At 41.8% G+C, this 25,233-nt stretch overlaps 2 protein-coding genes across 2 annotated transcripts in view; both read left to right on the top strand.

Annotated features, from left to right (window-relative positions):
- The window catches only part of LOC127230009 (carboxylesterase 1D), a 392,242-nt gene that overhangs the window by 314,219 nt on the left and 52,790 nt on the right, over positions 1–25,233 (top strand). The window lies entirely within an intron of this gene.
- The window catches only part of LOC127230014 (carboxylesterase 1E), a 29,090-nt gene continuing 15,412 nt past the window's right edge, over positions 11,556–25,233 (top strand). The window contains exons 1-6 of the mRNA XM_051195139.1: positions 11,556–11,755; positions 15,634–15,838; positions 18,181–18,325; positions 20,622–20,755; positions 22,407–22,560; positions 24,858–24,962. Of these exons, the coding sequence (XP_051051096.1) occupies positions 11,704–11,755; positions 15,634–15,838; positions 18,181–18,325; positions 20,622–20,755; positions 22,407–22,560; positions 24,858–24,962 (795 nt within the window). The 5' untranslated portion in view covers positions 11,556–11,703. The remainder of the gene's footprint in view (positions 11,756–15,633; positions 15,839–18,180; positions 18,326–20,621; positions 20,756–22,406; positions 22,561–24,857; positions 24,963–25,233) is intronic.

Here is a 25,233-nt window from a genome sequence, read left to right as displayed (position 1 = left end):
CCTTCCTCCACACCCCCAAGTAGCCCCCATTTTTCATATCAGACCACTTGTACCCTACCATTCCCCCTTTACCCTCTTCCCGCCTTCTTTTGTATCTACCTCTCTCCCTCTCCCTAAGTAACCCAATTTCCCATTTCCCCTATCGATCAATTGTGTCCTGATATTCCCTTCTCTATTGCTCCCCAACCCTCTATCCTGACCATGGCCCCATTGTACTTTCATGGTTTCTATAGTTTATAAAGGTTATGTGTGCACATTTGAAGATTTGAAGCTAGAAACCTCCAATGAGAGAAAACATGTGACACTTGTATTTCTGGGTCTAGGTTACCTAATTCAATATGATCTTTTCTAGTTCCGTCCATTTACCTGCAAAGTTCATTAACTCATTTTTATTTATAGTTAAATAATATTCCACTGTGCCAAGTTTTCAGCATCCATTTGTCAGTCCAAGGACACTTAGCTTGTTTCCATTTCCTAGCTATTGTTTGTAAAGCAGCAATGACCACAGCTGAACAAGTATCTTTGAAGTATGATGTTGAGTTCTTTGGGCACATGCCAATGAGTGATATAGCTAGGTCACATGGTAGATATATTTTTAGCTTTTGGAGAACATTTCACACTGATTTACATAGTTGCTACACCAGTTTGCAATCACACCAACAGTGAATGAGGGCTCCCTTCCCCCTCCCTCCATATCTCCTCCAGCATTTGTTGTCAGGTCTTCCATTGATCTTTGTCATTCTGACTGGGGTAAGGTAAAATATCAGACTTATTTTGATTTACATTTCTCTATCTGCTAGCGATGATGAACATTTTTAGCCATTCTTTTTTCTTCTTTGGAGACCTCTCTTTTCAAGTCCAAGACCCAGTTTTTAAATGGCTCATTTGCTTTTCTGTTTGTTCATTGGTTAGTTTCTGTTGTTGTTATTGTCATTGACTTTTTGTTTCTGAGTTCTTTATACATTCTGGATATTAATCATTTGTCAGATATGTGCCTGGAAAAATTGTTTCCCATTCTGTGGGCTTCCTCTTTACCCAATTTATTGGGTTTTGTTTGTTTGTTTGTTTTGGTTTAGTTGTGCAAAGCTGTTTAGTGTCATGAGGTTCCACTTGTCGATTTTTGGCCTTAGCTTCTAGACAAATAGAAGCCTGCTCAGAAAGACCTTTGCTACACTTAAGTCTTGTAGGGTACTGCCTATGTCTTCTTCTAGTAGTTTCAATGTTTCAAGTTTCAAATGGAGGTCTTTGATTCACTTGGATCTCCTTTCTTTTCAGGGTGATAGCTACAAATGTAATTTTATTCTTTTGTATATGGATGTCTAGTTTTCCCAGCACCATTTGTTGAAGATGCTTTCTTTTTTCCAGTGTATAAATTTGATTCTTCATCAAATACCACATGGCAGTAGTTACCAATGCTCATGTTTGTGTCTTCTATTTTCTTCCATTGATATACATGTCTGTTTTGTGCCAGTGACACATTGTTTTTATTACTATTGCCTCATAATGTATATTGGAGTCAGGAATATACATTATTCTCATGTCCCATTGAAAAATCAGCACTTATTCTGATGGGACCACCTTTATATCTGCCTGGGCCCTTAAACCACAAAGCTTTCATTTGTTCTGGATGCTCATTGTTTCAACTGACATGAGGAGGGTTTTTTTCTGGTCCTGTTTATTTGGCATTTTGTGTGCCTCTTGTGTCAGGATGGGAACAACTTTCTCAAGATTAAGGAAAATCTTTTTCTATGATTTTATTGAAAATATTTTCTAATCTAACAACTTGCAACTATTCTCCTTTTTCTATACCCATAAAATATAGACATGACATGGTCTGTTCATATACTTTCTAAATTCATCACTTGCCTTTAAATGATACAATTGTTCTCTCGTGTCTATAAATCCAGGTAAATCTATACTCCACATGACATCTTCTACTGATGAGACTTTCCAATTAACTTATTTGAGCATATTGTTGTTGTTTTTTTTTTCATTTTCCAATGTAGATTGATTTGATTTTCTTCAGCATTTCTCTCTCCTCATTGAATTATATTTTATAACCCTAACTGGCTTCTTATTTTATTTAGTTGATTGTGTTCTATTAAACATTTATTCCTCTTTGAGCCATTTTTATCAATGCATTTTGAACTATGTGCCTAGAATTGTGTCTAGGTCATTTCTATTGGGAGCTGTTACTAGAGGACTGGTAATTTTTGGAGTTCACAGTTGTCTTGGTTTTTTTTTTTTTTTTTTAATCTTTCTTGTATCCTTACACCGAAATCTGCATATCTATGGTTAGATTTCTTAGTTAAAATAGTTTGTTGTTGGTTCAGGTCACCGTTATACTTTTAGTGGAAGTGTTTGCAGCATTCAAGAAAGACAAAGTTGTTATACAATCAAGGCATCAATTTTTTACTTCTAGATTATTGTTCACAACAACAGGTTCTAGCCAATCTTCTGACTGTTGAGTCCTGTCTGAAACTACAGCTGCCATCCAGCAGTAAATCCACCGTGGAAACAGAACACCAGTTATTTCTTAAGTATCACTTGGTTGGGGCAATAAAGAGATATCATTAGTACGATATGTGCAAATGTATTAGTTATTGTGAGTTCAAGTGAGGAAAATAAAAACAAGAACTCTTGGTAGCATTAGTCGCTAGTATTAATTTGCTGGACAGCTGGTAGAGGAAGAGGCATACAAGGAAGGAGGAATGGTAGGAGTGAAAATAAGTGTGGGGGTGCGCAAGCTTTTATCAAAAACAGACTGAAATGAGGTAGATGGAAATTGGTACTCAGATAACAGAACAATCTCATTTCTCAGGAGGTTGATCATTGAAACTTCATAAACCAAGGCAGTTTATGTTCCTCAGGAGAGGTAAAATGAAGACAATAGGGAAATAAAGACAATAAAGAAAGGGGGGATAAGCACAAACACTGGGGACCAAGGCAGCCTGGTGCAGTGACCTTATGTAAACAGGAGATGTAGAAAGGAACAAAAGCTACTTGGAGATTGGCTGTGGGACTGATTCTCAGTTGACTCCTGGAGCTCATAGTGTGGCCTGAAATGATGACTGAAGTCTCAGTGCACTGCCAAACTCAGAGGATGACTGAGAGTTGAAATCAAAGTGTGAGATGGTTTCCTGTCTCAAATGGTGAACTAGATAAGGGGCTAAGTTATGGATGGATTCCCTGCCTCAAAAATCTAGTTTCAGAGTATTATTTTTTTCTCTAATACATTCCTGAATGACAGGAGATTTCACAGAAGCAAACACAGAGGTGAAAAGAGAGTCATGGAGAAACTGGAATGCTTAGGACAAAGATCAGGACAATGAATATGATAGACCTGTCTCTTGGAAGGAGATTGTATGTACATGCAGCTTTATCTTCCTTCTAGGAATCTCAAGTGGCATCTGCCCTTCTCTGCAAGTGCGTTTCTCTAATGCCAGACCCCCTAGTCTGTGTCTGTGACCTCAGAGTATCTCTATGGTTAAAGACTCAAAGGAGGTCCAGAACAGGTTGGACAAAGAGGGAGGCAAAGTGACCACACACTGTGCTGTTCCTCTAGCACTGGGTTGGCGTTATGTACATGGCAGGTGCCCCAAACTGAAGCCATGTGGAGAGAGTGATTAAAACTGGCTCTAAATCAAGAGTGTCTTTATGGGGCTGGTAGTTCAGTGATCAAGCACTTGACTAAGATGCATGAGACACTGGCATCTATTCCCATCAACACACACGGAGGGGGGGAGTCTTTTAAATTGAGGAAGGAGACACAAACAGCTGGTGAATATTTTGTCTGTGCTGGACTACAAGGCCACTAATAACTTTGTTCTGCATAGAGACTATTCTGACAATTCACCCAAGAAAGATGCACTTGTCTTCCCATTTTGAGGTAGGATGAACTTGCAAATTCTCTTAACCACAAACACCAACAGAAAGGTTGGTGTAGATAGCCATCAGACATTGTCTGCTAAGAGACCCTGCATGAAGCCATTAACGGAACTGCTTTTGCCTCCTGTGCTGATTGGGTTTTATCAACTTGACACAAACCCCATCACTTCTAAAATTAGGGAATCTCTCTATCAGACTGCCCTGTAATCAGTCTTGATTAATGCTTGGTGTAGGAAGGCCAGCCCACTGTAGGCAGTGCCACTCATGGGCAGGTGATCCTTCCATGATTTGTTCACCCTGATTTCTTATTCAACTCAACCAAGAAATCAGGCTGAGAAAACCATGGAAGGCAAGCCAGTAAGCAACATTACTCCATGGTGTCTGCTTCAATTCCTGCCTCCTGGATCCTGCCTTGAGCTGTTGCCCTGACGTCCCTCATGACAGACTATAAAGTATAAGATGAAATAAACCCTTTCTTCCCCAAATTGCTTTTGGTCATGGTGTTTTATCACAGCAATAGAAATGAGACTAGGACACCTCTCCTCTTAATCTACCTCATCATTGTCCTGACCTTTTAAAGATGGATCTCCTTCATGTGGTGTCTACATCCTAACGAGAGGCTGCTGTAAAGCTCTTCTCTTTTCTACTCCAACACAGATATTGACTCTATGAGGTCAAGGTCTGCACTGAACCCCTTTGAAGCACTGACGATGAAGATAGAAAATCAAAAGAGACACTTCAGTTACTGAATAACCCTCATCAATCAATTTCCACACTGAGAGACTTAGGCTTCATAATATACTACTATAACCCAGATAGTTTATCATATATCATGGTTACTCTTTGTTTTTGCTCTTATTTTACTCTTATAAAATACAGTGACACCTTATGGATGTCTACCTTGAAGTTATTGTATATTAATATATTTCCCCATTTATGAGTATACATAAAAGCCCCCTTTGAATAAATTTGTTGAAGTCAAAATATTTAATGTATGTAGAAATGGGGAACACCTGAGAGCGAGAGAAAAAGCATTAATATTTACATTGGAAAAAAAGAGAGAATTAACTGAAGAACAAAAGTATGCTAGAAGGCATGTCCATCTTTCATTGCTGGGACATAGAAGCTTAAATACAGCCAGAGGGTCATTGAAACTCTTTGAACTAGAAATCCATGACTTCCCGGGTCCATAGCAGAGCTCCAAGGGCAATGGCTAAGGTGGCTTTAATCCAAGGTGGAATAGTCCATTACTGGCCTGGCAGCCTGAGAAATACAATATCATTTCCTTTATTTCCAAGCTTTTTATCATTGTGTGTGACTAAGGCCTCACACTGGAATCTCATTCAGATTCTGACAATTCTCTCAAAATAAAATGCAGGATGGCATTAAAATAAATACACATACAGTTTAAAAACTTTAGTGTATGTCCAGAGTGCCTTTTAGATTCTGTGCATGATGAGCCATAGCACATAGGGTGTAAAACAGTTCCTCATCTGGAACCACCCATTACTCCTTCCTAGAAAAGATTAGCAAAAATAAGTGGAGAAGTCCAGGCCAGTGCAATGTTCGCCACATCCCACCCATAAGTGTTAGGATAAAGTTCAAGGGGGACCTTGCATGGAGTGATCATGGGTGGGTCCCATGGCAGATGAGGATGGCCGTGGCAAGGGACAGACACTCCAGGCAGACAGAGTTTAAGTGAGTTTTATTAGAGAGGGAAGGGGAGGTAGGAAAGAGAAAAGAGGTATAGAGACACAGAGAGAGGACAGAGGCGAAGAGGGAGATGAAAAGTCCTGTCTGAGAACTGGAAAAGAACAGAAAGAGTGCAGACACAGAAAGAAGGGCCGGGAAGAGCAGAGAGAGAGAGCATGAGTGGGCAGGGGTCTGACTTTTAAAGGGGTCCGTTGCACCTGCATGCAGACTAGTACTCATGGAACCCTGGGTTGACCAGGGTACTGCCTGAATGCATTTTGCCGGGTGATGGGGCAGGCCAGCATAATGCCTGAATCCTTAAACCTAAGTAGTCACAGAATAACAGACAACACTGGGGAGAAGGTCAGTGGTATATTGCTTACTTTTGTATGAAGCCTGTTTTTTTTTTTTTTTTTTTTTGCATATAGAGTATTTTTTATTTAATTTTATATAACAAAGTCCAATTAAATGAAAACAAACATTTATACACAATATTTGGGAATTTGGGCGTCGTTCTTTCCAAACTACTTCCTGCTGGTAAGGGGCGCTGTCTTGGGGGATTCGAAGAAGATTCAGATATCCTAGCTGTAGTCTGTAGGGCTGTTTTGTCCAGCTGTTTGGAATGTAGGATCAGCTTGTACTCTGTTTCAGGCGGTCTGGTGTGATCAAACCACATTAGTCTGGAAGGAATCCACATCTTTTCATTTTCTGTGGAAACAAAAATAGAAATACTTTTCCCCAGTAACTTGTTCTTCAACTTAAATTTTGGAGTCAAAGCGTTTTTTTTTTTTTTTTTTTTATTATTATTATTATTATTATTTTACATGTCGATCCCAGTTCCCTCTCCCTCCCTCCCTCCCTCCCCCCAAGCCCTCCCTCCCTCCTTCCCTCCCTTTGCCCTCTCTACCCTCTCCCATGCACTCTAAACACCCTCCCCTCCCAACCCCCCACCACAATACAATATGTGGGGAATGCCATCCAGTTGGGGTCATGTAGATCTGACAGGTCCTGTGAAGTAGGGACTAGGGCTTCTCTCCTATCTCTAGAATAAGGCAGTTATCCCTCCATGGGGGATATGTTTGCAAAGTCCTTTTGTGCACCAGGGATACATCCTGGCTCCACTGTCTGAGGTCTCTCAGACTGCTCAGACCTTCTGGCTGAGACCCATATTCAGGGGAGTCCGAGTCAGACCTCTGTTGGCTATGAAGCCTGTTTTAACATTCCCAGTTTTTACAATCATTGAAATCAATGGGTATGAGCTGGCCCGTGGGGGATTGCTTGAGGTCTCCAGAGACAATTATGCTGCCATGTCCCGCCAACTTCTTAGGACTTCAGGTCACCTCTTAGAATTTTGTTTTCCACATAGAAAAATCCAAGAGGGAACAATCACAATTGACTGCTGACACGTAAACCCAAAGTCTACTGTGGGGTTTTGGTAGATTGAGCTTCACTGACCACCACTTCTACAATGCCAATAGAAATCAGAAGTTGCAGTCAGGAGCAGACGAGTTTTAGATGTGTCCCCTTCTCTTTGCTTGAGTCTCAAATAGGGGTTAAATTTAACATGCATTGAACATAATCCATTCCTGTGTTTCATGTTTCCTTAAGAAAACTCGAGATAGTTTTCATAACCCAAATGCCAGGGACGTTTGCCAGGTTGTAAAGGCCAGCCAGCTATGGCAAAGGCAGCGTTGTCAGTAAGTGTAGTGTGTGTTGCTTAATAATTGGACACTGTCCTGACTTCTTAGGACAACACTGACTTCACTCCATAAGGACAGAGATGGGGGAGGGAATTTTGGCTTTTCTCTAAAGAACAAATTTCTTTCCTGATAAAAGGGAGGACCCTAAAATCTGGTCAATATTTTTCAGGGTATATCATTTCCTTGATCTGATTCCAATTCTACCTCCAAAGCCCTTGTCCTCAACATCGTTCCAGATAGCAAATTAATGACAGTGGAGACCCCTTTATTAATTTGGGGTCTCCAGAAATGCCATTGCATGCAGAACTTTGGTCTAGGGGAAGAATGTGTGACCCCCTGGGGCTTGTGGTGGGCTATTTGGGTGTTGGTACCCAGCTCTAGTTTTGGTGTTGACATTTATCTGGTCAAGACAATAGCAGATTTGCCAAATTACCTTGGTGAGAAGAACATATCCTGCCTCTTCTAGCCATCTCTTTGAAGCCCTCAGCCCTCTCTCTCCTAACCTTTGGCCAGTTGAACTGATGCTGTAATTGTTTACAATGCCCATCTATTTTTCTTATGATAAGGCTTTCTGTTAGGACATCTTCCTAGTATATTAAGAAAGACAAGTGGCTAGCAGCCCCACAGAGTGAAAGTTGGTTGTATCTGGTCATGTTTCTGCCTTTGAACTGGAGTGGGGTGTTAAGCATCTCCATTTTGTGTCTTATCTTTAGATTCCACTAAGCAATTCTGGTGCTAGTCTACAGGGACCAGAGAGATGTATTACAGACTGGGTGGGTACAAAAAAGACATTGATTTTCTCACATTTCTGGAGGCTATCTGTCCAAGATCACAAGGTAAAGAGGGTTAATTTTTGTTCAATCTGTTTCTCTTGGATAGAGTAGACAGCCTTTTCCTTGCCTCTACACATGGTCGGCCTCCTATGCAAGTTTACCCTTGTTGTCCTTTATGTTCACATTTCCTCCTATGATAAGATAGCACCAGTCATATTGGATTAGGATCCATTCTAAAATCTCATGTTATTGTTGTAACATCTTTAAAGGGTGTATATCCAATTACAGCCACATTATGATATTTGGGGGCAAAGTTTCAGCATGTAAATTTTAAGTGATACTGACTTTCATCCATATCAAATACAAGGGTGAATTAACTAAGGAACTATAGATTCATTGTCTTACTTTGAGCTTCTCCAAAGGTATCTTTGAGATAAGCATTCGTATACAAAATGTCCATTTTGAAAGACAGTTGTAGAGATAATAATGAATAATAATGAGATAGAGTCATTAAAGAGTCAATGAGATAGTCAATGAAGAGCTAATTATGATATCAGTTAGCCTAATGTATGATCAGAGTTAATGCTCACAGAAAATTCAAGGAAAGAGCATCCAATTTCAGTACTGTAGCCAAGGTAGGGGGAATGGAGATCTATACTCCAACTGCAAACCATCAATGACTGAGTGTTGCTCCAGTGAGTGGAGGACTACTTATCCCCCACCATCATACAGGAAATGACTTCAAGAGGGGAGGAATTCATGGCAGGAGAAAGTCATCTGAGAGTCATGGAATTATATGGCCCCAGAGTGCCAGCCAATCACTGACAGCATCTACCATAGCTTCTCATTCTGAGTTCTAGGAAGGGGGCTGTGAAAATATCTTTATATGTGCTTAGGATAGAGATTGGAGATCACATCGACAAAGTTTTCTATGGTATTGTGTACAAATCATTTGTGTCCTACCTACTTTTGTCAGGGATAACTGCCCCCAAAATTATAATGACTGAAGCAGATGTTTTGTTCTTGCTCACAGGAAGTAAAACACATGGTTATAGATTATGGAGTGTCTATTCTCCAGACACAGGTCAGGAAATCAGGGTCCTCCTGTCTTGTCTCTTAGAGCCTCAGAGTCATTGTCCCTGGCTTGTTGTAGGGAAAGTCTGGCATGGAGAAGGCTAAGCTATCTCTTCACTGCACTAGCCTGAAGACAACCTGACACTTGTTGTAACTCCTACCCCACTGTCATGAACTTATTTTATATCTCCAGTTAAGTATGTGAAAGACTGAGCCAGATGAATCCTGGATTCTAAAGCTTTCCCCAGCAAAAGTCTATGCTGGAAGACAGAGAACAGGAATCTTGAGGTGTTTCCTGTCACCTGATCTTTGTCTCCTCATGGACTAGGGTTTCTGTCTAGTCACCCTTATATAGACCCACATAGCATGTCTGCCACTTGTGTTTTTTATATTCGCCATTCTGACAAGTGTAAGATGGTCTCTTAGACAACCAGTGAACCTACATGGAACTGACCTAGGGCCACTGAATATATGTTACACTGCATATATGTTACTTGGTCATTGTGTGAGATTCTTAACAGCAAGAGCAGGGGCTGTCTCTATGTTACCTGCTTTTGGGAACCATTCCTCCTACTATATTGCCTCATCTAGACTTAATAAAAGAGGATGTGCCTAGTCTTACTGCAACTTAATATGTTATAGCTGACTGATATCCATGGGAGGCCAATCTGTATCTGAAGAGAAACAGTGAAGGTTGAATTAATCAGGGGAGCTGGGAGGACCTAAGAAGAGAGAGATGGGAAATTTTTATTGGATTACAAAAACAAAAATAAATGAATAAAAGTTCTTTTGATTTTCTTTTTAAACTTATCTTACTTTATATGTATGGATGTATTGTCTCTATGTGTATCACATGCATGCCTCATAGCTGAGGCGATCAGATGATTGAATCAGATTCCCCTGGAGCCTGAATTACATAAGATTGTGAGACATGATTTGAATGCTGGAAACCATGTCCTCTGCAAGAGCAAAAATGGTCTTAACTGCTGAGCCATCCTTCAGCCCCTTAATGTGTTCTTGAATTCAATTGTAAACATTTTATTTGGAGTTTTATATCTATGACCAATAACTAGATCAGTCTACTGCTTTGTTATTGTCTCCTTAGGTGTTTGGGGTATTAAAGTAGTAACAGCTTCATAGAATGAGTTTGGTAGTGTTCCTTACCTTTCTCTTGTTTGGAATAGAAGTAAGCACATGTCATGACTATGGGTGAAGTTGTTGGCAAAGACAAACCATTATTCACTGTTGATGGAAGTGTATTGATGCAGCAAGTATGGAAACGGAAATAGGGGCTCCTCAAAAGTTTAAAAGCAGAACCTCTGTATGACCCAACTAAACTGTTCCAAGATACATGTCCAAAAGACTCTAAATCCTACCAAAGTAATAGCAATAACCCATATTTATTTCTGTATTACTCACAATTGCTAAGAAAATAGCCAGACCAGATGCCCAACAGTAGAGATTTAGATGAAGAAAATGGGGTATATTTACACAATGGAATTTTATCCAACTGTAAAAAAAATGAAATCCTAGCATTTTCAATAACAGTGGATAGAAATGAATCCCATTTTGGTAAGTAAAACAAACTAGACTCAGAAAGATAAGCACTACATTTTCTCTTATATACGGCTTTAGATTTTAATGTTTATATGTTATATTTTAATGTTTAATATTTTGTATATACACTGCCAATTGGTCATGAAACTAGAAGTGTCCATTAGAGAAGAAGTTAAAGATGAGAGAGAAAAGAAGAATGAAGTGCAATTGGGGACTATTAATGAAAAAAGAATGAGCAGATAGGAGCAGAGGGACAAAGAAGAGTAGAAGACCAATAATAACAAAGTCTGCATCAGACATCAAAACAAAACCCAGTGCTATGGAGGCTTTAACTTAAGAGCTACTAAAACAAAAGTAAATTGTTCACTTATATAAAAGCACCTATCGTCAAATCTCTCCTATGAAAGGTTGTAAGTTCCTTGACCATGGCAGTAATGACAGAAAGCTAAACCACTTGACATGAATCTTCCAAAGATCACTTGTGTTGAAAGAAAAATGATGAAACTTCAGATTTTTTAGCAAAATGATATCCTAAATCTCTACCAGGCAATAGAAACTGGACTGTGTGTCCTCATTTCCCTGGTGATCAACTGGGTGATTGTGAGGAGCTCTGAAATTCCCCAGCTTGATGTGAGGACCCAAGAACTAATAGTCCTCTGCCTGAAGGTGTCTGCAGAGCTGGTGCCTGGGTATGGGAAATAAGAGAATGCTGGGGCCTGAGTGTTACAGGGAGAGATGATTATGCAAGAAGTTGTTTGACCAGTTTGTGGGCTCTTGCAATCTAAGTGTAGAGTCCAGACAATTTAGATAAAGCAGAGTAAACTCTGGGTGGGGATGGTTTAGTGATCTCCTGGTAAATCCACACAGCTCTGTGGAATAGAAAGAGTCTTCTTTTCTGGGATTGTACAATTAACTGAAAGGAATTTGCAAGAAGTCTGCAGGACTTGGGCAGGATCCGTGTATCCCCCTTTGTCACAGGCTGGAGACCCCGCTGTCCTCCAAGTCTGTAGCCTTCTACCATGTGCCTCTATGCTCTGATCCTGGTGCTTCTTGCAGCTTTCACAGCAGGGGGTGAGTCTTTCTGTAATACAGGTATTGGGATAGTGAGGGCACATTTCAAACCACTAGAGGTGGGCAGAGGCGAGCATAGCGTGAAGCTGTGACAGGCTCCTTTCTGCAGCAATTTTCACCCTTTTGACAACTAAACCAAACCAATGATTGAAGGGAGTGGACATGCTGAGTTAGAGAAGGCAAACACTCTGAGACCTAGGATCACATGACAGGTACAGAGGGCAATAAGACAGCCCCAAATATTACAAAGGGGATTAGGAAAGCTGTTTGTTTTCTCTTTAATTATTAGTCTACATTTTGCCTGATCATAGAAGGAAGCTTAGTAGAAAATTCTGAATCTCAGCTCAGTGCTTCCAAACCATTAGTCTTCAGCTAGGTAAACTTGTGTTAGCCCATCTCTGAAGAAGTTAGCACTAGTACCTTCCCCACTGGGTCACTGCGAGGGTGCCTTAGTCGGTCCTTTCTACAGTACTTCAGGTGGGACTAGGCTGGAGGGGGTAATTTAAAATGAAGTGAATCTACCTGAGGGGCAGGTTCACATGTGCAAACACGAGGACTTGAGTTTGAAGCCCCAGAATCCACATGAAGCCAGCATTAGCAGTGTGCATTTGTAGTCCCAGGGCTCCTAGGCCATGATGGCATGTGGAGATAGGATTCCCGGGAGCTTAAGGGCCAACTAGCCTACTGTACACCATGGCAGACAAACAAACAAAAATGAATCATTTTTCATACAGGCTAGTAGGTGAGGAAAAATGCCTAAGGTGATCCTCTGACCTCCACACTTGCACCACAGCACAGACGCACGCCTTCACTTACACACGCTTGTGCACATGCATGCACATACATCATACATACACACACACTAAACTTATAATAAAATGGAATAGATTAATAGAAAATTGGAGATGTGGCCAGGTCATTGCATTAGAGATAATAGCCAGTAAAATAACACATTGATAATCTTGGCTCCCAAAGGAAGAGTTCGCCATTGGGGTGGAGTGGGACAAACAGAAAGCAGCAGGGTTCTTCCTGGAGGTGTCTTCTGTAGGCATGGGTGAAAACATATAAGTAGGTGTAGCATGAATTTATAACGTTTTAAGGACCAGCATGCAATGTACTCCACAGGTTCTTATGTGTGCTTTTATTTGATTGCAGTTTTTGTTGTTGTTGCTGTTTCCTTTTTTTTTAATTTATTATTTTACATGTTGATCCCAGTTCTCTTTCCCTCCCTTCCTCTCTCCCTCCCTTCCTCCCTCCCTCCCTTTTACACTCTCTGCCCTCTCAATGCACCATAACCACCCTCCCCTCCAATCCCTCACCCCAATTCCACATGTAGGACAATGCTATCCAAGTGGGGTCATGTAAATCTGTCAAGTCATTTGAAGTAGGGACTAGGGCTTCTCTCCTGTCTCTAGGTTAAGTCAGTATCCCTCCATGGGGGATGTGTTCGCAAGGTCCTTTTGTGCACCAGAAATACATCCTGGTTCCACTATCTGAGGTCCCGTAGACAGCTCAGTCCTTCTGGCTGAGACCCATATTCAGGGGCCTGAGTCAGTCCCATGCTGGATTCCCAGCTATCAGTCTGTTGGCCCGTTAGCTCCTCCTTATTCAGGTCAGCTGTTTCTATGTGTTTTTGCAACCTGGTCTTGTCCTCTCCATCTGCATCTGGGTTCTAGTTCGACTCAGTGTTTAGGTATGGGTGTTTGCTTCTGTTTCCAACAGGTACTAGATGAGGGCTCCATGGATAAGTTAGTTGTTGATCTCACTATCCGAGAAGGGCATTTATGGTAGCCTTTCCACGGTTGCTCAAATTGTTAGTTGGCGGCAGTCTTGTAGGTCTCTAGACCTTTCTTTGGGTTCAATTTTCTCTTCAAACCAATATTGGCTCCATCTTTTATGTTCTCTCTCTCTCTCTCTCTCTCTCTCTGTCTCTGTCTCTGTCTCTCTCTCTCTCTCTCTCTCTCTCTCTCTGTCTCTGTCTCTCTCTCTCTCTCTCTCTCTCTCTCTCTCTCTCTTTCTCTCTCTCTCCTGTCTTCTATTCCTACCCTGAGTCAATCTTCCTAGTTGCACGTGTTTTCCTCTCTTCCCCTCTCTCCTACTTCTCTCTCCATTCACTGCCCCCCCCACTTCCCCTGTGCTCTGGGGGACTTGTCCCTTCCCACTTCTGTGAGGGACTTTATAGGAATCTCTTAGAATACTCCTTGTTTCCTTTTATGTGTAGTTTTACTTTGTTTTCTTGGTTTGAAGGATTCGTTGTTGGTTTGGGCTTTTTTGTTTTGTTTTGTTTTTGAGAAAGAACTTGAAGTTGAGCAGAAAGGGGGTGGGTAAGGAACTGCAAGGACTTGGGAAAAGGGAAGAATAAGGTCAAAATATATTTCAATTTTATGTTTTAAATAATACAAAAAGAAAAAAAGGTCAAAGGATTCTTGGCCACAGGCTAACTTAGCTGTCTTGTGCATGATTATAAGTGACTACAACACATAAGATGGTAGCTTAAAATGTGAGACAAGAAAGAAAGAGGTTGGTGAGGTAGTGGTTCTGGATTTTATACACCCCAGGAACCACAGTTCCCATGGGGTCATGAAAGTCATATATGTCAAAGCACCAAATGAAAAGGTTAGGGTCATGGTTGACACAAGACTATATTGGATCTCAGTGATTATCTGGGACATCTTACCAATTGAGAAACTGAGATTCATGGAGTCATGCCTTCTCCTATCATTACCTTAGTCAGTCTATCTGGAGCTCCTGAATCCAGAGCTGGACTTTGGTTACCAGAACCAGTCTAGAATCTGTTTAGATTTTGTCTTCTCTCTATAGACGGGGCACTGTGAGAAGCCAAGAGCCAAGAGCAAAGCAAGAAAGCAAAGAAAGGAGCCAGGTTTGGAGTGGAGTATTCTTTGTTCCTGATCATCCCATTTCCACTTGAGGATTACATAAACTGTTTGCAAGCTCATCTTGTTCTCCTGTTAAGTGGGCACATTTAAAATCACCTAGTAAAATTTCCTTGAGAAACAATTGGAAGAAGTGGAATGCAGCCGGGCACACAGTGATTGCTCACGGTGCAGATTAGTACACATTCCACACAATATAAGTGGGAACTATTATAGGTGGCCTTACCCAAACTTTTTATCCTGAGGCGTTTGGTTTCCACCCACTCTGTCTCAGTGCAGTGTTGATATTGGTTTAATGGAGGCCACACCGAGATCTGTCCAGATTCCTTCACTTCTTTGAAGCACTCAGCATCTTTACCAACCTGTTCCCCTTCTCCCTGCACGTCTTCAGGGCTGTATCCTCATCCTGGTGCCCTATGGGAGACATTCTTACCCAACTGTAGCCACCTCTGTGTTCACATTCAGCCCTCCTGTCACTTCACAGTGGCCCTTTCAGAGTACTCACACACACACACACACACACACACACACACACACACACACACACACACAGTTGCACTCACTGACCTTCAGCTGCCTCTTATTGACTTGTAGTTCTGAGTGCTCTTGTCTTAATGACATCATCTTAGGACATCTTACCAGCTTCTCAATAGTACCTTCTTTCCCATGACCTCCACACTGGGCAGGGATCAGTTCTTCCTTTCTTATTTACATATCCATATTTAATCTATAACACTTTTCTACTAATTATAAAAAGTAATCAGTGTCAAGTACAAAGAACCTCACACTGCCGGCATACACAAGCATCCTAGCTGAACCTCTAAAGTAAGGACTGTTTTCTTCACCATTGTCTGAGGTGAGAAGATTCTGCAGCCTACGGGGTTCAGACAATTTAGTTCTCATACTTAGAAGTGGAGAAGCCCTTTAAAAGTCCAGGTCTGATCTTTCCCTCTGATGTGTCCTCATTTTCTCCATGTTCCACAGGGCATCCATCCTCACCACCCGTGGTGGACACTGTTCATGGTAAAGTCCTGGGGAAGTACGTCAGCTTAGAAGGATTCTCACAGCCTGTGGCTGTCTTCCTGGGAGTCCCCTTTGCCAAGACTCCTCTTGGATCCCTGAGGTTTGCTCCACCACAGCCTGCTGAGTCTTGGAGCTCTGTGAAGAATGCCACCTCCTACCCTCCTATGTAAGCCGCTGGGGTGGGCCTGAGTCTCTTTTGGAGGAAATCTGTCTCACAGTGACATAGAAAAGAGTCAACACAGAGCTCTCTTTGTTCTGGAATCGAAAACACTGTGGAGGACTTCAGCTTCCCAAGTCTCCACTCTGCTTTGCAGAGGATCTTTTTCTCTGTTTGCCTGTAGTGTGTGTGTGTGTTTTCTGACCCCTAACAAAAGCCTTTCAAGTGCTGGGAAACTAAAAAACTAAAACAAAATCAGACACCATGGAAACATTTAGAACTGACCAGTTTTCTAGAGCCCTTTCTCCATCATGTGCTATTTAACTCCACTGTTATTTATGTAGTGACTACTTAATGCAGTAAAGTTAGGAAATACACTATATAGAGCAAAGAAAATGTAAACCCACATGGGATGCTACCCAGAGACAACTGTGACCACCATCTGACGTGTGCACAGTCTCTTGTCTGTCCTGGGCAACAGTCTGCAGCTCTGGTGGGAGCCTGTCTCACTTATGAGTATGTTGATATCACCTTCTGCCACTGAATAGCACAGTGTTACTTTCAATTGCCTTAATTTAAGCATTGCACTGCATTACACTCACCCAGTCTTTAACTTCTGGTGACAAAGTTGGCTTTGGTATAGTTGATGTATACATATGACCATGTGTTGGAACTAAATTATTCCAAATATTCATGAATTCTTTAGGGTAAATCCCAAGAAGTAGCATTTATTTAATCAAATGCTATCAACCTATTCTTAAATTTTCTCCAAATAGTCTCCATCAGCAACCTCTGCTTAAATATTAGGCTTATTGATCCAATTTTACCCTTCACTTTGGGAAACAAGTAATATGCAATAATCCCAGCAATGATAAATGATATCTCAGTCAGTTGGTGGTGGCACATGCCATTAATTCCTGCGCTCAGGAGGCAGAGGCAGTTGGATTTCCTGTGAGTTTGAGGACAGCCTGGTCTACAGAGTCAGTCCCAGGACAGCCAAGGCTACACAGAGAAACCCTGTCTTTAAAAAAACTAACTAACTAACTAACTAAATAAATAAATAAATAAATGGATCCAGGCTGTCACTGCAGCAGAAAGAGAGGTACTGGGCATATGTATGAGCTTTGATTTCTACTGGAAACCCTGTCTCAGAAATAATATAATAAAATAATAAGTGTAATCTTTATCTTTATTTTCTATTGAAATACTATTGAAATGAACCAGTTCCTCTTTTGACAGTTACTGCTTTTATGACCATTGCATCCCTTGCCCTCCATAATGTAGGAAAAGTTCCCAGAATGAAAGGTAGAACCCTTTTTGTTGACCCACTTCTGCCACCTGGTATCTGTGTCATCCTGATATTCAAGGGCCTTGGCTGCTGCTTCTAAACACTAGAAGCAACACCGCTGAGCTCCTCGGTCCATGGAGATCTGGGGTCAGGCCTTGTAAAGCACTGGAAACATAAGCACTGCACAGCTGGGTTGCCCATGTGGTAAGATGTTCAATTGGTTCTGTGGCTTCCTTGTGCCTTGTTTTCTCATCTACGAAATGAAGATGAAGCTGGAGCCCACCCCTAGAGCTGACCTCAAACGTTAATGAGTGAGCACATAACATAAACCAGGGCCTTGCTCACTGGAAGACTTCAGCAACATTGCTAATTCTAATCTTGAACGGCCTCTGAAGCCTTGTATGAGCAGAACAGTGATGGCTTCAGTAACTGATGGTAGAACCTTAGCAGGCCAGGGTTGTGGAGCTCTTAGCTGGACATAGCAGTGTCTTTATTGAGACCTGGCAGATTGGAGCCCAGATCAGGGAATGGCCCAAGGCTACTCAGCCTGTCAGTGGGTGAAGCTGACCAGGAAAGCAGGTCTCCTGAGGTTACTGATGAGATGCTGGTTGGTATTGAGCTCTGCCACTTGAGGGCATTTCTGTGGCTGACAGAAGCCACTCCAGGTCTAGAGCACATTCACTTGGTAGAGAAGTTCAGTCAACATTTTACCCCCTATACTAAGTCTAGTAGTATAGTTGATGTATACATATGACCATGTGTTGGAACTTAACGCTGTAAGTGTCATCTCCAAGGTCAAACCAACATATGAACACCCATGTTGTTGGCCAGGGCAGAGGTATGATTCTAGGAAAGGAGACACAGAAAATCATTCTCCTGCTATAGGACAAGAAGACTGAAGGTCTGGAGTTCCCAAGGTATCCTGGGGTATCTCCATTCCAGTGTCCCCATCACGTGATAGCAACCCACCTACAGAATCACATTTCCCTGTGCAAGGTCTATGCCAAGTAGTGTTTCCAGGTTGCATCTGGTGGAACCTCAGATGTTCTCTCTCCCCTCCCAGGTGCTCTCAAGACCCAGTAACAGGGCAGATAGTCAGTGATCTCCTAACCAACAGAAAGGAGAGCATTCCTCTCCAGTTTTCGGAAGACTGTCTCTACCTAAATATTTACATTCCTTCTGACTTGACAAGGAATAACAGGCTGCCGGTAAGTGGTGAAACTCTCCAACCTTCTGAATGTCCACATCTAGATCCTCTGGGCAAACAGAAGGGCTTGAGAACAACTAGAGGCAGGGACACCAGAGGCATGAAGTGATTAAAAGGCCCACTTTCCTTTGTTTTTCCCCAGGGATGTCAGGCAATGGTGCTTGCCTTGTGGATGCACTGAGATCTGGGAATGTTGCTGCTGATGTATTTATTCTTCATTGCATGAGTCTTCTAAGCAGTGAAACATTGAGTAGCTTCTCAAAACCCCCATGCCATTATTTCCTTATCTGTGAAAGTGGTGCTTGGGGAAGATGGCCTTACAGTTAGAATTTAATCTTCCCTGGTTTTCTGATGAGGAAAACTGAATGCCTATAGTATTGCTGGGCTTCAGGCTGCAGTTCCTTACCCTAGGAATTGTGGGTCACTGAGAAGCGCAGCTACTTCTGCAGCCTCTGTGGAAGTGACCCACATCTGGCACAGCAGGTGGTGTCCAGCTGTGCTGCAGATGTTGCGAAGGCTTTCAAAACTGGAGCTCTTAGCCATATGGTGACAAATGTTGTAGTTCTTTGGCAGTTATAGAAGTCTAGGTCCCCTTGCCCCTGAAAGTAACTTCAAGGCTACACTCCCTGTTCTGGGCAGGGACTACAATTGCAGCCTCAAATTTTTTATATCCATTTTATTTTTATTTAATTTAGAAACACTCTTATTTTACATATCAATCCCAGTTCCCTCCCATCATCCCATGTTCCCTACCAACCCCCACACCCCCATCCCACTCTCCCGGGGGGGGCAGTGAGGCCTTCCATGGGGGATCACCAAAGTCTGTCCCATCATTTGTGGGAGGACCTAGGCCCTCCCCCATGTAGCAGCATCCAATTTTAACTAGACATTGGAATCCCCCAGCTCTACAACACCGCAAGCACTACAGCTTTCAGGCCTGGATATCAAGATCTCCCAGCTTCTGACAGTAGCTATTGTTATAGCTCCTGCCAGGAACAAGGGTTGCTGAGACTCTGGGTCCTTAAGATCAAGCAGCTCTCTTGACATTTTCTGGCAGCCAAGACCTGTAGTTCCTCTTCTTTGGCTTTTGTAGCCCTATTCCTCTATGAATCTCGGCTCTTCACCCGCTCTCCTCTTAACTTCCACCATTCCTCTTGTATCTGTCCTTGCTATTCTCTAAGAGTAGCTGCCTCTCACTGCTGTAGCCTCTATCATGACTGCCATTTCTAGGATGCATTTTGCTACCACATGACATCGCTCATGTCATAGCCTCTGCTGCTGCTGGCTGTTACAGCTGTGCTGTTGGCTTCTAGTGCTGCTGTCAGCTTTGCTATTCTGCTGACATAGCTGGGTTTTCCCAACTGCCATAGTCCCTGCCTCTGTCACTGTAATAGTTACAGGATGCTCCTCTGGCTCTGATGTTGTGGCTTCCACTGTCATTGATTCTGCAGCTTTCTTCATGTCAGCACCTCAGTCTGCTGGACTAATGTACATCAAGATAGGCAAGAGGGACAACAGCATAGCTTAATGGTAAAGTAGTTGTCTGGATGCTCAAGGCCTTGAGTTTGATCCTCTGCATCAGAAGAAAAACATGACTAGTTAAGAAAAGGCCAGTCTAGAGAAGCCTTTGGTTTGCATATGCAGCCACAGCATTGTAGAGGCTGAGGCAAAATGATTTGGGCAAGTTTGATGTCAGCTTGGTCTACATAGAAAGCACCAGGCTGGCCATGATTACACTATCTTTAAAACAAAATCAATCCCTTATCTGAAAGAGAAAGAAGGGGAGCAGGAAGAGAAGAAGATGATGCGGAAGGGGAAGGAGAGAAGAGGAGGGGAAGAAGAGAAATAAGAGAGCCTTTTTATTGGGTCTAATGTAGAGGCACAGGGTGGGACTGTCATTCATTGATCCCATTGTTGCACTCAGTGTCACCATATACATAGTCATACATAGAGTCTGAGAAAGTAGAATATAAGCTATTCACACAAAGCCCTGACCTGAGGAGGATGGCTTGCTGGGGTGAACATGACACCGGTGGCCTTAGATGTTACCATGGCAGTGTTTTCAATTTAAGGAGACCTGTAAAGACATGGCCAAAGAGTCTTAGAAGACAGGTGAGAAATGTTGAGTGGGATAACTCCCTCCAGCTGGGAACTGGGGAGGAAAGGCTGCAGCAGGTACAAGGGTGGCTTGGGTGATGTCCTCCTTGAGTCAGCCTTGATATAGGAAACCAAGCCAGACAGTTTCTATGGCCCTCCAAGAGGCGTCTAATGATATGTATTGTTGTGTTCTTCTCCAGGTGATGGTGTGGATCCATGGAGGTGGACTAGTGTTGGGTGGGGCATCAACTTATGATGGACTGGCCCTGTCTACCCATGAAAATGTGGTGGTGGTGGTCATTCAGTATCGTCTGGGCATCTGGGGATTCTTCAGGTAAAGATATGAACTATTTTCTACACATGAGCCCCCCATATTAGTATGTTATATCATTATATATTAGAACCCCAGATCTTGTGATGTTTATAAGGAAAATATTTATTGAGTTTCAGACAGGACATGGGTTCTTCTGGTTGAGGTCTGGTGAGGGCCCTTATTGAGATCAACATGGTAGAGGGGCAGAAATGGAATCAGCAGCAAGTGGAAGAGATTACATGATGAGACACAAAGCTGGAAGGAGGAGTTGGAAAGTCCTGCTCTTTTTATAACTAGCTCACTAGAGAACTACCCTTGGCCCAGTGAGCTCAACACCTCCAAAGGCAGTATATCCAATGGCTTAATGACATTTCTCTGGACCTCACATTTTGCAGGTTCTGTTACTTTCTAATGAGAACATCCAAAATGTAACATCTGCCAGGTCAAAGATACCAGGATCCAGTTCCAGTAATGCCATGCATTTTAGAGACCTCTGCTAGGCTTCTTCACAATGCACCCCTTTGCTCCAGTAACAGACCTCACCTGTCCGTTAATTCTCCACTCTCTACACTTACTTCTGAACAGATAGATTTCTGTGCTGTTCTCTTTGATATCCCAGACATAGATAACAATTAGTTTGAAAGCACATTTTACTGAGTTGTCACAGTGCTCTAGGAGGTGAATTGAGTCATGCCAAGCTTCTGCTATTCCAAGCAGAAAGAACATCACCTTCCTTTTCCTGTATACAGATGAGCTGGTGCTGGCTGTCCCTCCTCTTGCTTGTTCAACATAAAAGCCTTGGGGACATTTGGGACTCCTCATTTTCTTACACTCAACATCTAACCAACCAACCGGTCCTTTTGGCTCCACCTTCCAAATAAACAGATTCCATCTATTTCCCATCTACTCCCTGCTTCTACTCTTACAGTTTGGGACTGAATTATTGTTATAACCTCTGCTTTGTATTTTTAATAAACCTGTTACTTTTAAGGCATGTATTTTCTATAGAGTGGCCAGAGTGCTGTGAGAGACATGGATTGAATCATATGTCATTTTTGTAGACAGTTCCCACCCACCTATAACAGCAAAGAACTCCCTGCCAAGGCTCACAGCACCTGCTCTGCCTGTATCTGCTGCTAGCAACACCCACATTTTTTAATCCCAGAAGTGTTTGTACCTGCTGCTCATTTTAACAGGAGTAATATTTTATGATATTCATAAGCTCACGTGCTCATTTTATCCAGGTCCCTATTAATGACCACTGCTTCCAAGAGGCCTCTCTTGGTCCTGAAATCAGAAAATACCACCTGTAGTGGCAACCCCATCCCCGCATCTTTTGTAAGACAGTTTTATTTTTCTTCAGAGTACTTTCATTTCTTCATACTAAAATTTCTTCACCCCTATTCACTGTGCTCAGAAGTGTGAACTGAATATACTCAGAAGTTGGAGATTTTATCTCACTAGTTCTTAGGCTACATAGTTCCCAGAAGATGAGTATAGAGTTCCACACAGAACATTTCTAGAAAGATGAGAGGCAGCAAGCAGGTGCCAGGAATTTAGGGCTCACTTATTTCACTAAGAGCCCCAGCTTCTCTCTAACTCTGAGAATTCAGTCACCATGTATCTACCTTCACCATTTTTCTTTCTCTCTCTCTCTCTTTTTTATTTCCAGCACAGGTGATGAACACAGCCAGGGGAACTGGGGTCACTTGGACCAGGTAGCTGCACTACATTGGGTCCAGGATAATATTGGCAATTTTGGAGGAGACCCAGGCTCTGTGACTATCTTTGGAGAGTCAGCAGGAGCTGAAAGTGTCTCTATTCTTGTAAGTGTCCATAGCACAGGGCCTTATCCAGGCATGACAGCTGCTGATAGGAACTCTTGGAGACCAGCCAGTCTAGCTTTGGAAACTTTGCTTTCAGAATCTGCATTCAGATTGATACTATTACTGCTCAGCATTAGACGATGGAAGACTAAGAATCAAACCCTCCTTGGCTACTAGGAGGTACTTTTATGCCCACTATAAAATGTACCTGCTATATATTAGTTCTCATGTAATAGAATTGTCTTTCTCTTTGCTCATCACATTAACATAGAATTCACTCTTAGGACAGAGTGTTGGGAGTAAACTGAAGATAGTAAAGGGGAAGGGCATGAGGTAGAGCAGGCATCACTGTTTGGCTCCAGGATACACCTACACATTGAGGGAACTGAGACTCTGGGAGCTCATCAGAGGTGATCTCATGGCTTTGAAAGCCCAATAAGAAGGGCAATGGCATCTGGGACTAAGGGTCACACCATGAGAGATGGTGTGAGGAAGGATGGATAGACACTGCAACAGTGAGAGGATGGACAAAGACTGTAGGTCACAGACACATTCTGGAAATCTGATGAATCTTCTTGGTATAGAGAGGAGGAGCAGGAGAAACAGGGAATCCATGAAAACTTCTGAAGGTAATGAGTGTCCCTCCAAATCCCTGAGCATTGATCAGAATGCCAACACATCACCACATTTTCCAACATGTATTGGTTCATTAGCTGAATATTTAGAGGAAAATGGTTTTTATTTTCCTTAGAGATAAGGAAAAGTGCAGATAAATCCAAGGAGTACATTATGTCATGTATTTCTGTAGTAATCCTACAATTTTTAAAATCAATCTCTACATCTATCATATGCCTTCTCTCTGCTTGCTATCTATCATCTCTCCTTTTAACCTGTGTGTGTGTTCCTGTTTTTCCTTCACTTATTCATGTCATATAACTTTTTTCAGCTTTCCAATTTTATTTTAATCCTTCCATGATGTTACCACACATAACAATTATATATTGTTATACCTTCTTTCTTTAATTATAACCCTACAGAAAACCTAAACAATCAGCTTGAACTTATGCATTCTCTAGTTGGATACTTCCATACATAGTGTTATATTGTTCATTACCTGAGATGTTTTGTTTCTAGAAAAGAGCCAAGGCCTCTTTCATGATAGCTCCTTGATGAGATAACTAAATATTAAAAAAAAAATCTCCCAATTTATAAAAAAAATCATTGCAGTTCATTTTCTTCATTTCTTTGATTTCAATGTTTTTCATATGATACACTGATTTCATGCCTACAGTCTAATAACTTCAATTTCCTCCATATGTTATTTACAATCTGACAATAAATTGAAATAGGTGCATGGACAAATTTAATGCATTTTACTATATTTACATGCATATCAATTTTGTCATATTCCTTAAGATGAGATAATATTCCTTAAGATGAGATAATATACCTTAAGATGAGATAATAACTTTGAATACTTAGCATTGATTTCTACTTTTATTTCATTAGTAGCTCATTAGATACTAGGCATAATTTCAATTTCTTTGTAGTTTTTAAAGTTTGATTTGTAGGCTATGGTGTGATTGGTTTTGGAAAAGGTTCCAATTTCATCTGAGAAGCCTTTGTATTCCTTGACTTTGGGTGGTATACTCTGTATAAATCTGTTAAGTCCAGTTGATCCATGGAGTATTTAGCTCTAAAATTTTTTTGTTATTTTTAGTTTGGGAGACATTTCTAAATATGAGAGTTGGGTATTAAGGTACTCTAATATTATTGTACCAATCCTAGGTAGCTTTTTATGCTCTTTAGTGACTGTTTTATGAAATTACAAGCCTCCAAATATTTGCTTCAGAGTTGCTGTATCTTCTAGATGATACAGTGTTCTACTATTTCTTCTAATTAGTTTTAGTTTGAAGTCTACATTATCAGCTATAAGGATATCTCTGCCTGATTATTTACTGTTTCCATTTATTTGGTAGTCTGCTTTCTCTGCCTTCATATTCAGTGTGGACCTGTCTTTCAGTTTTGCTTTCTTATGACATTATTTAGATGCTTTCTGTGAATCTTTCCAGAGGGGTGTCCAAATGTATTTCAGTTACAGGGACAGGTAAAATTTGGTGCTAACCTCCTCCATGTGGGGCCACTAATGTCACCTAACCTTGGCTATGAGTCAGTAGATCCAAGGATGAGGCTTCATACTGGTCATCAAGGTGACCACACAGAGTCCAAACCCTGGTCCCACAGAGGTCCAGAATCGCTAAGAGTAAAATGTCCTTTTCTCCACTTTCCTCTGCCAGGTGTTGTCTCCCCTGGCCAAGAATCTCTTCCACAGGGCTATTTCTGAAAGTGGAGTAGCCCTCACTGCAGGCCTGGTCAAGAAGAATACCAGGCCCTTGGCTAAGGTAAATTCCATGCTGGGCTGTTCCTGGGCCCTTTTGTCTCCTCTCCTCTACTCATGAATCTTTCTTGTCCTGGTATGAAGCTGACGTGGTTAATGGTTAGAGCTTGTTTGGGGCTCAATCTGGGCCAAGCTCTGCAAGTTCTGGAGTGATTTTGTGTGAATCGTGTTTCTTAGATACACTGCAATCCAATCCAAGTTTTGGTGTGACATCAAGGGTTACCCTCCTGAGCACATCACATGTATTACTTCTCCGTATAGGTTAGATGCAAATT

The sequence above is a fragment of the Phodopus roborovskii genome, unplaced genomic scaffold (assembly GCF_943737965.1).
Source record: "Phodopus roborovskii unplaced genomic scaffold, PHOROB, whole genome shotgun sequence".
Classification (NCBI taxonomy): Eukaryota; Metazoa; Chordata; class Mammalia; order Rodentia; family Cricetidae; genus Phodopus; species Phodopus roborovskii.
The sequence above is the reverse complement of the archived record's forward strand: the minus strand, read 5'-3'. Positions and strand labels throughout refer to the sequence as shown.